At 40.2% G+C, this 14300-nt stretch overlaps 1 protein-coding gene across 3 annotated transcripts in view; it reads right to left on the minus strand.

Moving 5' to 3' along the window:
• Positions 1 to 1918: 1918 nt before the first annotated feature.
• The window catches only part of CNTLN (centlein), a 239593-nt gene continuing 227211 nt past the window's right edge, over positions 1919 to 14300 (minus strand). For all 3 annotated transcript variants that reach the window (XM_042455496.1, XM_042455497.1, XM_042455498.1), the window contains one exon: positions 1919 to 3106. In XM_042455496.1, the coding sequence (XP_042311430.1) occupies positions 3005 to 3106 (102 nt within the window). In that variant the 3' untranslated portion in view covers positions 1919 to 3004. The remainder of the gene's footprint in view (positions 3107 to 14300) is intronic.

Genomic DNA, 14300 nt, shown 5'->3' on the forward strand with positions numbered 1-14300 from the left:
ATTTACTTAATTTATATGCTGCCTTTCTCCTCGGATAGGACCCGAAGCAGCTTCCAGAACAACTAGAACTAGCCACACCAAGCAAACAATCTCATTGAAGGTCACTACCAGTACAGTTTTTTTCCCCTTCAACTCTATGCCTTCAAGTTGTATTCGGCTACAGTTGTTACTAACTGCTGCCAATGGCTCTGTTGGCTGATGATGATGGGATTTGCAGTTAGTCTGACATCTTTGGTGAGCACCAGGTGGGAAAAGGCTGGTGTAGAGTCTGAATAAGGAAGGCCGCCATGCAAGGAGGGTCACTGTTCAACAGGCCAATAGTGCCATATGCCTGGTTCAAGCACGATTAACCACAAGGTGGGGAGGTCAGACTTGCAGTTTAGAGTAGAAGAATACACACATATTAATCCTTACTGAAATAAGTCAACCCCCAATACGTTGGCTTTGTTGTTGCTATTGCTGTTGTGAGCATTCAAACTGAATGTGATCTATGTGACTCTAAGACAAAATCTACCATGGGTATTCCTTGAGAAAATTTGTTCAGAGCAGCATTTGCCACTGGCTTCCTCTGAGGCTGAGAGAGTGATACTCTCCCAAGATCACCCAATGGATTACCACAGCTGAGCGGGGATTCAAACCCTAGTCTGCTAGAGATCCACTACCACACTGGCTCCTACCTCTCGGTAAATTAAGTTATAAACTCATAAGCCTGCCAGTCTACAGATATACTTTCTCCATCTCTTTCTATGGAAAGACATCTAGTAGCTTGCCTCCAGTCGTGTCAGTAGGTAGCCCTTCAAGGAACTTTTTAATGGTCTCCTTTCAGTCATGAGCCAACTGTAATTAGCCGTAGTATATGTAATACTGGGCGAGCCAGCATGGCGTAGTGGTTTGAGTGTTGGATTGTGATGTTGGAGGTCAAGGATCAAATCCTAGCTTGGTCATGGAAACCACTGGGTGAGTCCGAGTGTCACGGTCTCTCAGCCTCAGAGGATGGCAATGGCAAACCTCCTCTGAAGAAACTTGCCAAGGTCATCATAAATCAGAAACGACTTGAAGGCACACAATAACAACTACAGTTACAAAAGGGGAGAGGGAGAAAGTACACACATTTGGTTAACATTCTTTTAAACAGAGTTGGGGAAAGTGTAATCCCAAGCCCCTTTTTGAGCCAAATGTCTTCCTTACCCACTTTTCAGGGGTTGTGATGGGAAACTTCACTTCGTTCCTCCCACCCTTAGCCAGGCTGTTTTAGGTTGAAAGAGATACTTCTTTTAAACAGAAAGTAAACTGGAAGTTGATTTCCACTTTACATTCTATTTGAAAAAAGACCTTCCTGAGCTTAAAGCACACATAAGGGTCTAAAAACATCTCAAAACTGCCTCCCATTGGATCTAGGGGTCATATGGGACTTTTTAATGGTTTTTTTTTATGTTAAAGAATTAAAAATAGCCCTTCATGGTCCTTGAGGTCACAGTGAGGAAGGGGGATGCCCTCCTTGGCAGGCCAATGTACTCTAGCCCACCCCTGCTTTTGAAAGAGAGATACACAACAGGTACAATGGGCTGTTCTAGCAGATCTCATGGTTATATAAGGGTATTTCACTCCGAGTAGTTTAAGAGTATGTGCAATAAAAAGAAATAGGAACAATTACACTGCTGAAAAATAATGCTTGGAGGAAAAACAATACTATTTTTTCTCAGAAGGGTTTGGTTGTCATGCTAATTACAAATTCCTTGGATGCACAAGTGCTCAGAGGCAACCTGTTCCTTAGTTCTAAGCATACATTTGTCCCCGAGTCACACTTTTCGGCATAATTTCAGTTGATGAACTTTAGGATGCTTGTAAAAAAAGTATATACATATCCTCTCACACAGAAGATATAATGGACTTTCAATTAAAAATATAAAAGCAAGAATATTTATTTAGACAAAATAGTTCTTACATACAATTAAATATGTTGTGTACTTAATACATTTCTCACAGTAAAAAAAAGGGAGGGGAAAGAGAAAGAACAAGTTGTTGAATGGGTCCTGAAATGGATTCACTAATCACTGTTTTCATTTCACACTTTCAAAAATGATCTTGTGCATAAAAGAGGAATTTGCCTATAATCTTAGTGAGTCTTAAAAGAAAAAAAAACATATTGATTTTTCATAACTTTGAAGGAATGAAAGTGAAATTTTCATACATGTATTTGTGAGTGTAATACAAAAGAAGTTGATACAGTTTCAGGGAGTTGTATTTAGCAGTGTAACTTGCTTAATGCAGGCTCTGTAAAGCTAATAAAACTGCATCTTTTTATGACTTTCTTCTAGGAAAATGCAAAGGCCATCTTGATACCAAACGATTAACTATTTTAAGTTAGAATAAGAAACTACTAATATTAAATGGTTGAACTGCTGCTTAAAAGCCTTGGATTTGTAGGAAAATGGTGAGGGAAATGCTGGGGCTGGGTGTTGCATTTCCAATTAGAGATGGTGTAGGGCCATATACTTTTGTTACCCTTAAAAGGCCCATGATCACTGCCAAAATCTCAACACTTCTACTGGGATTTTGACACAGATGTCAGAACCTGAAGTGGTTGGGGTGGGCTCTAGGCAGGATTGCAAAACTGGCAGGGGGACTGTTGCCTGCCCTTGTATGTTCAGCTATTTAGTATCTATAATGTATGAATGAAGAAAAAAGAAAGGAGTTCTACAGGCACTTATTTGTTTAGATGTAAGTACCTTGGCCAATGGTATTTAAATTTTTGAGGGCTATTTCATACCTTGTAAGAAGTAAACGTGGAAGTGTGCATGGTGATATACATCTAACTACATGTCTGAAAGTCCACATTTCCATTTCCTCTAAGATAAATACTAATGCAGCAAATGCACCTGCTACCATAAATTAGAAGTCAACCATCACTGCAAGACAACAACAGGAATGGAGGCAAGCTACAAACAAAACAAGACAAAAAATGGAGGTCCTGCCTGTATTTCAAAATTCAGTTCGCCAGCACTTAGATAATTTGTTTCGCCAAAGAACTGTACTCTTCTGTCAGCTTCCTCTGCTCATTTAGTTTTTCCAGCACTGCATCCATTAAATATGAAGCAAAAGGAAACTAAAAGAGAAAGAGAGTAAGAAAAATGATCAGTGAAGACTATATTTTTCTACCGCTAAAAACATTTACTAAGTGTCTTGAAGACATTAGATTTCACTTAGTTCTGACACTGGCACACTTGCCCCTGCCTGTTCTCTCCTAAAACGGATCCTCCTGATTAGTGTGTGTAACTGTTCCTTATCATAAAAATGATAAAAGAGCAGAATAAAATGAAAAAAGATAAACGCCTTATTGAACAATTCATGGTTTACTGACCATGTTAATGATGTAATCTGCAATACCAGCAGCTCTGTCATTTATCTTCAATCAGCTGATCAATATGAGGTTACAGTCATCTCTGGGGCACTTATAAGTGGACGTAGCACTGCATGCTGACTGCTCTCAGGAGAGAAAGAGACGGAGCTATCAATACAACTCCTAGTACTGAGGGGCAAATGCTTTCAGAGCCATCCAGTGCAACTTTGGTGACTAAATGCAGAAAAATATCTTCATAGCTCAACCTGCTATAGAGAAACCTAAGTGTAATGCAACAATGGAGGGTGAGAAGGGAGCTGTCCTGTGTTTACACCCTTTGGAACTGATGGTCAAGCTGGAGGACCACTTTATTCCCAGGATTATTTCAGTCATCACAAAAGTCTTCATTACATGGCAACTCACTAGTGTTTGTCCCATAAGACTAGCAGCCCTCAGTGGAAAGGATGAGATTAGGACCATATGAATGGGTTGCCAACAGGTACTCTAAAATATGTGATCTTATGGTAATTTTGAAAATAAACAGGTCTCTTCCTCAGCAGGCCACAAATTACAATGGTGAGATCTGACGGGCGGGGGAAGTAACTGCAGCAAAAAAGCAGAAGTTGGCATTTCTTCTACTGCAAACCCTATCATGGTTGACTAAGCATGATCATTGTTCAGATATATGGAACAAAATGTTAGCAGACTAAGCAATAATGAGAAGGCACCTTGTTGATAACATTAGGTTGGATTGGAGAATATAAAACCTGTGGTAGTGTTCTGAAACCCATTGCAGTAGATTTGAACAAAAGGACTTAGTGCATACATCTTGAGATATATTATAATAAATAAATAAAATCTTTATTTCTATCCCGCCCTTCCAAGAAGATCAGGGCGGCTTACAACAGTGCAAGTGCACACAAATACAAAGTTAAAAACACATAAACATTAATATACATTTTTAAAACAGCAATAAAAGCCCCATTAGCCCGTCCTCATGGCCACGGAAGAGGAGGGAGGCCCACAGGATCTTTATTCGGGGAATGCCTGCTTAAATAGGAAGGTCTTGAGATCCTTCCTAAATTGGGCCAGGGTGGTAGATGAGCGGAGCTCCATGGGCAGCGTGTTCCAAAGGGCTGGGGCAGCTGTGGAAAAGGCCCTTCTTGAGGTAGAAGCTAACCTGGCCCCAGGCACCTTCAGCAATTGCTGCCCAGATGTTCTGAGGGTGCGAGGCGGATTGTACGGGGAGAGGCGGTCCTTTAGGAATCCTGGGCCCAAGCCATTTAGGGCTTTATAGGTAATAACCAACGCCTTATATTGAGCTCGGAAGCGAATGGGCAGCCAGTGTAGATCTTTGAGTACAGGTGTTATGTGGCTGGTCCTGGATATGAACCTTGGTGCCTGATGATAGGGCCCCAAAAGCTCTCACTAATACCTCTCTCTCTCATGTCTCTTCTGGCTGCACTTCTGCAATAGTTCCCATCCATGAGAGGTGGTGGCTACATATTTTGAATCTCTTGCAAATACACTGTGACTTCATGCCCACAGCACTTTCATTTGCCAGTCATCATTATTTGTACAGATATTGTCTGTGGGTTTTTTAAAAAAAATATTTTACTGGTATTCTACATAAAAGTTATGGAGATCTATGTGGGCCATGCATTGGATTCATTTTTTTCTAAAATCTATGGGAGTACAAGCAAATATAAGCGCTCTCTCTCTCTCTTTTTACTGTGCAGCACTATCAATACCAATTTAAGCTTTAATCTGAAGTATAGAGTCTGTACACTAGGATGAAGGTTTATTTTGCTAAAAGAATACTGTTTCAGCTGAAGGCATGCAAGTGACTCTATATACGTGTTTTCCTACATTTAGTATCCCCCCCCCTCCATGTAGGAAAAGTGTTTGGTATGAAGCAGCCTTTAGTATTTCTGTTCTCCAAAGTCTCTGAAACTTGTCTTTCACTACACAGACCACATTTACTTTTGATACATCTATATTTTTTCCTAATAATGTTCTGCCTTAGATGAATGTATTACTTCAGCACTATCTGGGGCTCATATCATTCTATATTTTACTTGCTGTTCACTACTTTCTAAAGCTGCTCTATCACTGTAAAATGATTTTTAAGGAGGTGATTCTATCTTAATCATTCAGTGCAATCAAGGATAAGGGAAGCTTGAATTGTTGCAGATTCTTGCACATTCATCAGCTTCTGCGACATGTTCTTATCTAGTTCCCCTTACAGATATACATCCTGCACTGAATCTTTGCAGTCTTTATCTTCGATAGAAGTGTGTCACATTTTTATTTACAGTTCAGTAAATATACTGTGATTTCTTCTATGGGTTAATAATTCCTAAATAAAAAGAGCTCACCATATACAGTTCAGTCAAATTTTGACTGTTGCCCAAATGGCCCCTCTATTGAACATTCAGATATCTGGTGCAGGATAAAAACTATATGTAGAAAACCTAGTTCAAAAGGATTTACAAGAGATACAGTCAGCACAGCCAATGGTAAGAGATGCTGGCAGTTACAGTGCAACCTAATCTGGAGGGTCACAATTCCTGCCTCCATAGGAGACTACCAATACAGTTATTTAAGAAGGTATTACAGTGGAGGTAATATAGTGGAGAGCCAGTGTGGTGTAGTGGTTTGAGCACTGCATTACGATTCCTGGAGACCAGGGATCAAATCCCTGCTAGACCATGGAAACCTACTGGGTGACCTTGGGCAAGTCACATTTTCTCAGCCTCAGAGCAAGGCAAAAACAAAAACCCCTCTAAACAAATCTTGCCAAGAAAGCCCCATGATAGGTTTGCCTTGGGGTTGCCGTAAGTCAGAAATGACTTGAAAGCACACAACAATTATAGTAAATATAGAAAATATTGTATAGAAAGCATAGTAAGATATTATATTGAATTTTTTGGGAGAAAGGTGGGATATAAATCCTTGAAATGAATGAATGAATGAAATTATAATGATGGCAATATTTTTTTTAAATGAGGGAAGTGGAGTTTTTGCTTTTTTGCAGTGAGTGCTCATATCTCCATGTACTTTCAAATACAAAAGAGATTTAAGTTACAAATATTCACAATATCCAGCATCAAAACTATTGCAAGATCATTCTTAATGTGGTGCAAATGCCTTTTAAAAGCACTTATCTTTTATTTTTATTTGTTTATTGTGTGTGTGTGTGTGTATTTAAAAATAACAACTATAGGCTCTAAAAATAAAACAATCCAATCCAACAAGTTGAGAATTACTTACGTTCCACTAAAAGAAATGGTTCTTAGATGCTGTGTTGTTTTTAAGTGCTAAGAAGCTAGTGAAATTTATAATTTCTGATTAAGATACACAATCTTCTATAAAATTTATTATGTTAAAGTCACCTGTATTTCGAAATATGCAGAGATGTGAACACTCACTACACAAATGCCACTTCCCTTATTATTGTCATTACTATAACACCTTCTTGCTAGTCTCTACACTGAAGTAGGCTCTCTCTCACCATTGGCTATGTTGAATAGGGCTGCTGGGATCTGCAGTCCAATAACATCTGGAGAGCTGCATGATTCCCAGCCCTAATCTAGATAGAGTTATTGCTAAATGATATCAGCAGAAATAAGAAGTCTACCTGTAGAATTTCAGTCTAGCAGTTTGGGAAACATGGGCCGTGAAATGGGAAGGATCAACTGTGACAGGAAGAAACGAAAAGATGACTCTTAGGACTTTTTCACATGAGAAAAATTGGAAGGTTAAACTGGTCACAATGCAGGGTCATCCAGGGCATTAGGGACAATTTCACAATTGCTTTTCAAATGATGCTGTGCACAAACTGGTCAGACTTCAGACAGAAAGTGAGATGAATCAGGGAATAAGCATTTTTGCAAAAATACTGTGTTTTCATGTTGTTGTTGTTATTATTATTATTATTATTATTTATAAAGTACTGTACATTTGCACAGCGCTATATATAGAATGGATAAAATTGATAAGAATAATAAAACCTGCCAGTGGCGTACAATCTAAAAAATAACAAATGCATATAACAGTAGATAGTAATACAAGCTAGAATAAAACAAGCAAACAACAGGTTAACATGTCCATTTCATTTGCGAATTTGCTCTCTTCACGTAATTGCAGCAGTCTGAAAACCATGTCCCCGATTTTCCCTGTTCTCAGATTTCCAAGCGTTCCCTGCTGTGCCAAGGAGAGGGAGAGAGAGCCTTGTTCCTAAAGGGACACACACACACCCCCTCTCTTTCCCTTGTGTGGCTGGTCTCCTTCCTCCTATACAGGAGGGATAAATGGAGGACATGTCCTGGAAAAGATGGGCATCTGAGAGTCACTGAAATCAGGTAAGTTTATGGACCAGCCACCTCCTCTCTAGTGTGTGTGTGTGTGTGTGGGGGGGGGGGGGGTTATGGAGTTTGCAAAGGGAAACCTTAGCCTTCCTTCCTCAGAAAAGCTTCTGGGGCAAAGAGGATTTTCCTCCCCATTTCCCTTCCCTCTCTGGAGCAGAGGGGGAAATGAGTTTGGAGCATGTGCAAGAAAGTTATTTCCAAGCTAGCAAGAGGATTTGTCTTCCTCCGTCTGAAACCCAAATTCGCTTTCAACCCAATTTCTTGCCTAAGTAATGTGCTTTTAACCCCTTGCTGTGCTCTGTGTGTTAAGCATTAGTGAATTTGCTTGCTTTTCCGAGATACCAACACTTTAACCATTTTCAGGATGGAAGCACATAGGTTCCCGTGTGATATAGTCCTTAGACAGATGTTTGTATGAAATGATAGCAAGAATAAGCCACGTGTCAGTAATGGGCAACAGTGTATTCTAAAAGTTATGTATGGTCTCTCTAGCCATAATAATACACTCAAGAAATGAATAAAAATGAATCCCAATGGTAGAGGAAGGGAAATCCAATGAGGCCAAACACTGAGTGGTTCGACAGTAGAAATATATGCATGCAAATCCATTTGAAGGCACATAACAACAACAACAACAACAACAACAACATCCTAGTCTCATTTTAATTAGGAAGTCAGTCCAGAACAAAAGAGCTGAGGAGGGTGGTGGGTTCAGTGCTCAAGGTTAGCAGAGCAATGAAGTCTAAGGAGTTCACAAAACACTGATATGGATTTTCTTTAAAGAAGGATCTTTGCTAACTGGTCTGCATTTATGGTTGGGGACCTGAGATTATTCACAGTTCATGATAGAGAAGGATGCACTTTCCACGCATCCCCCTCATGCACACATGCACTTATTGGAAAGGAGAATATGGAAAACAAAGACCTCTCCCATTCTTCCCCTTTGCATCCCACACTTGTCCCTGCAAATTGCTCTCCAGAAGATTACTGTAAGGTTTATTTGATCTGGGGCAGGTTCTTTTTGAGTCTGCTTGCTTCAGCAAAGATTACTGGGAGTCCTGATGGCACAATGCTTAAATGCCAGTACTGCAGCCAGTAGTGCAGCCACAAGGTTGTGAGTTCAATCCTAGGGCTCCAGGGCTGACTCAGCCTTCTATCCTTTTGGGGATTGGCAAAATGAGTACCCAGCTTGTTGAGGGCAATTAGCTTACATCTTGTAAACTGCTCATGGGGACATTCACACTCATTTTTTTGTCCTGAAGAGGTCCAGATGGCCATTCTGATGCAATACTGCATCAATGTTCCCATTATGTTTTGGGTCAACAAATCTCTCAAGGCATTTTAACCTTGTTGCTATTCACACATGCCATTGTTATTGTTTTAAATGTCAATTAAATGATGTCCATCTATGTCCCCTCTTTTTCATGAGTGTGTGTGTGTGTGTGGAAACAAAAGCACCTCGCAGAGATGCAAGAGCCAGGCAAACCGGCCGGAGGAAGAAGAGGGAGAAAAATCCTCCCTCTCTGCACTCCCTTGGTGCCTCTGAGGGAAAGTTGAACTTATGGCTTAGTAGTTTGAGTGCTGGATTACAATTCCCCACTCAGCTATGGAAGCCTACTGGGTGACCCATTGGACAAGTCACATTTTCTCAGCCTCAGAGGATGGCCATGGCAAACCCCTTCTGAAGAAATGTTGCCAAGAAAACCCCATGATGTAAGTCCATGAGTAAAAAATGACTTGAAGGCACACAATGACAACAAGAACTGGTCATTCAGCCATTAGGTAACCTTGGGCCAGTCACCGTCTTTCAGCCTCAGAAGATGGCCATGGCAAATCCCTCCTGAAGAAACCTTGCCAAGAAAACCAGCTGTAGGGTTGCCGTAAGTTGGAAATGAAGGCAAAAGACAAAATACACGTACACACAGAGCAACATAAACCGGGGGACATTTTGGAATTCCTCCTGGCTGAAATGGAGGGCATGTCCTGGAAAAGGATGACATCTGTTCACCCTGTTTCTGGCTTATGGTGACCTTACCACAGGCTTTTCTTTGTTCAGAAGGGGGGGTGCCCTTGCCTTCCTCTGACTGTTACCCAAGAGGCAGAAAGGTCCTCGGAAAGGAAGATCTCTCTTCTCCCACCTCCATGCCACCCAATCTCTCTTCCCCATGCCCCTCCACTGCCCAGTCTCTTTTATCCCCACCACCCTGCCAGCCTATCTTTGTCTGACCCCCTCTGATGCCCGATCCCATGCCTGACTATCTTGGGCTGAGGGAAACCCAAGACAAGAAGCTGCCTCAGGTAAGAGGGCAACTGTCAGGTGGGATGTGTATGTTCCGCCCCTGCATATGAAACCTCTTCCTTCCTTTCAATTCAGAGCACTCCAAATCAATCCAATAGCACGTTCACATTGGCGGTGATGTGGATCTTTCAGGAAAACGGGGGGAAATGGTATTGAATATCCTGGGTTAAGCAGGTTATTGGGTAACCCCCCCCCCCCAAATGCACCGGGTGCATTCGGGGCCAGTGTAAACACCAAGAAAATAACCCAGTTTCACACTGGGTTATTTTTGTGGTGTAAATGGGCCCAGAGACTACTTTGTTCAGTATGAAACAGTATAGAAATATAAATGCTATTGCTATTATTCTACACAGTTTTCTATTTGAAAAAATGCTAAATCAGTACATATTCCTTGCTTATACCAATGTATGGTGTAAATAGTAAATACATTTAGTACTTGTTGAAATAGTGGAAAGATCTCTGTTGAGAATTGTTTACTCAGCTAATTTTGTATAATGCCATACATAACCATTCTTCATAAACTACACCACTTCAGAGCTGATTATTTCATTATGTTATTGAAAAGTCAAGCTCCAAGAAATGGGAAATGGTTTTACCCAAGTTTGTGACAGCTTTGAAGTTAATAGTGCTTGCATTATGTAATGGATAATATAGTTCCTTCATGATTCACCTGTCATATAGTTTTCAGCTTCTTTAAATGTAGGGATGCTGGAATCCTTAATGTCTAGGGATTTGGAGAATGCAAGGCCTCTTGAGAGCAGAGGCAAACATCCAAAAGGCAACTATTAATGTTCTGCTAAGCAAATATCTTCAGGGGCAGTAAACTCCACCAGGAGACTATAAAATCTCTCCTGATAAATTGAACGGGGGCCTGAAAGGAAATCAAGCCAAAGGCTAAGACTAGGCTCTGCCAAGAGCACTGTGAAGAACCTCTGTCCAACCATGCTACAAAATTAATTAGAGTTGGACCTAAGGAACCAATTCAAAAACCAGGACAACAGCCCTCTTGCTGTGTCTGCAGTATTTGAATGGATATTATACAGTTTTGGTACAACTAAGGGTCTGCTCTTAAAATCACTCCCTATTCTTTTTATCTTTTATATCTAACTTATCTTTTGTTCTTTTGCCTTACATACAGCAGTTGTGATAGTGATCAAAATGACAGCTTCAGTTTGTGTGTTTGTTTGTTTATGGTATTTATACCCCACCCTTCAGCCCTAAAGGCTATCAGAACGGCTAGTTTAGTTTCATATGCCCAATTTCTCATAGTCATAAGTGGGCAACTGCAAGGAGAACATGGGTGTGTGATGACCCCTAAGCATTGGTTATCTGATACAGAAGTACACTGTGAGCCAGATCGTTACTGCCTTGATTGCTAGCCTTCCTCCTGGCAGTCTAGTGAGCAGGTGGTTAAAACTCCTATAGTGAACCCTATCCCTATGTATGCAGAATGTTTGCCTCTTGCTCTAGATCTCCTTTGCCTTATTTTGACTCTTCAACTTGCCTCTGGCCAGAGAGACACCCAGTCTGACCAGTGAGCCTCAGTCATATGCAAAGGGGCACTGAATTAGAATGACATGATTTTAAGAAGACTAGGAATAAGAATTATTCCTTTAATTCAGTGATTCTCAAATTTTTGTTCTCCAAGATGTTTTGGATCAACTCAAGCCCTAGCCATTATGCGTGGAGAACCACAATTTTAATTCAAGGTGTTTGACATCAGCTTCAAGAATAAGATAAACTCCATCACTGAAGTAAAAAAGGGGAGCCTGAACTGTGTTGTTGTTATCTATCTTCAAGTCACTCTCAATCCATGGCGACAGATGAGACATCTCCTAGACTCCATATGCGCCACTGCTTTGCTCAGGTCCCGCAAACTCATACCCATGACCTCCTTAATAGAGTCCATCCATCTTGCATGTGGCCTTCCTCTCTTTCTGCTTACCTCTACCTTTCCTAGCATTATTGTTTTTTTCCAGTGAATCGTGCCTCCTCATGATGTGGCCAAAGTACGACAGCCTCAGTCTAGCCAACTTGGCTTCCAGAGAGATTTCTGGTTTGATCTGCTCTAGGACCCATTTGTTTGACTTCTTGGCTGTCCATGGTAACCTCAGCACTCTTCTCCAGCACCACATCTCAAATGAATTAATTGTCTTCCTATCTGTTTTCTTAACTGTCCAGCTCTCATATCCATACATGGTAATAGGGAATACAATGGCTTGTATGTTTCTAACTTTCATGCTCAATTGTATGTCTTTACATTTTAGGATATTTTCTAGTTCTCTCATAGCTGCGCTCCCCATTCTTAGTCTTCTTATGATTTCTTGACTGCAGTCCCCACTCTGATCATTATTTGATCCCAGGTATGAAAATTCTTTTACAGTCTACCTTTGCCTTATGCAGGGGATCTGTTCCTCCACCACCCTCGCTTAAGGAAAAAAATGTGTGCATGTGCACCACTCTCCCACTGGCTTCTGCGTAAGCTGGAAGGTGCCTGTAATAAGTCCGATTATAGCATGGGCTCACTTTACTATTTCTATTTCCTCATTGTCTAGATTGAATCTGTGTAAATTTTCTGTATTCATTATTTTTGTTTTCTCTATGTTCAACAATAAGCCTGCCTTTGGAGGCAAATTATAGTGCAATTATTTTTATTTAGAAAATGAAAAACTCTTTTACTTTTCACAGGGGAAATTAGTCCTTTGATATTTAAGGTTAATAACTTAATAATTCAAAACTTAAACCAATAATATTTTGAACAATTTGTGAGAGGTGTTATGGAATATGGGCATCTATTAAAAATTCCAAAGTAAAGAAAAAAACATTCCCCGGTTTCTTCGTCTTCTAAGCTGTCACTTCTTCCTTCTTCAATCAATCCTTCTTTGTTTTCTTCGTCACTTACAGAGATTTTCTTCTTCTTTGATAGTTTTTTTTTTTAAAAAAGTTTTGTTCTCAGGTCACTCTTTCTAATCTCATAACTCTTTTTATTTCTTCCTGATTCATCTTATCTGTCTGAAGATCCTTCTTTAACGTTGCTTTCCCTTTTCACTGAGTCCTTCCCATTTCTCTTTTCAGAGCTTGGTTGTCTCTCGATTTCCTTCCTATGCTCTTTCCAAAAGTCGCTTGCCTTCTCAATTGAGTTTAACCTGAATCTCTTCTGATTCCAAGTAAGAGATAACCCTTCTATATCCTCCCATCTAAATGGGATTCTGTGGCGCTTTAGTTGTTCAGTTAGAAGTTTTTTTTGTAAAATATGTTCTGTATATAAGTTGAACAGATAGGATGAGAAGATGCAGCTTTGTCTGACCCCTTTGCCAATTGGGAACTATTATGTTTCTCCATGTTCCACCCTGACAGTGGCCTCCTGTCCTGAGTAAAGATTCTTCATTAGGACTATCAGATGTGTTGGCACTCCCATGTCTTTAAGGGCGTTCCATAGTCTTTTGTGATCTATGCAGTTAAAGGCCTTGGTATCGTCAATAAAGCACATCCTGATTTTCTTTTGGAATTCCTTGGTGTGCTCCATTAGCCACAATATGTTTGTAATGTGGTCCCTAGCGCCTCTTCCTTTCCTGAATCCTGCTTGCACCTCTAGGAGTTCTCTCTCCATGAATGGTTGAAGTCTATGTTGCAGAATTTTGAGCATGATTTTGCTTGCATGAGACATTAGAGCTATGGTCCTATAGTTGCTGAAGTCTTTTGCATCTCCTTTTTTGTGGATGGGGATGTATATTGATTGTTTCCAATCTGTTGGCCATTGTTTTGTATGTCATATCTGTTGATGTATGTTGGTGAGCAATGGTGTTGATTCTGTTAGTGTGGACTGAAGCAATTTGATTGGAATATCATCTGTTCCTGGTGATTTATTTATTTTTTCCTCATTTTTCTAATTGCCACTTCCACCTCTGTTTTTTAGAATTTGGGGTTCATCTTCTTATGACTTTTTGATCCTTATGTCCTTCATTTTGTTATCCCTTTTATATAGCTCTTCTGTGTACTGCATCCAGTATCTTTTTATTCATTTCTGATCTTGAATTATGTTGTTTTTATTGTCATAGAGTTTCCCAGTCCATGGTTTGAATTTTCTTTTGATTTCCTGGATCTTTTGGAATAGGTCTTGTTATTCCCTTTTTGTTGTTGTCCTCTATCTCTCTTCATTCATCGCTGTAGTATTTGTCTTTATCTATTCGCAGCATTCATTAGACTGTAGCATTCATGGTTCTGAGTTTGTTCCTGTCTCCCTTTTGTTTTGCTTCTCTTCTTTCTTTTAATGCTTGTAGCATTTTATCTG

Source organism: Sceloporus undulatus, chromosome 2 (assembly GCF_019175285.1).
Source record: "Sceloporus undulatus isolate JIND9_A2432 ecotype Alabama chromosome 2, SceUnd_v1.1, whole genome shotgun sequence".
NCBI lineage: Eukaryota > Metazoa > Chordata > Lepidosauria > Squamata > Phrynosomatidae > Sceloporus > Sceloporus undulatus.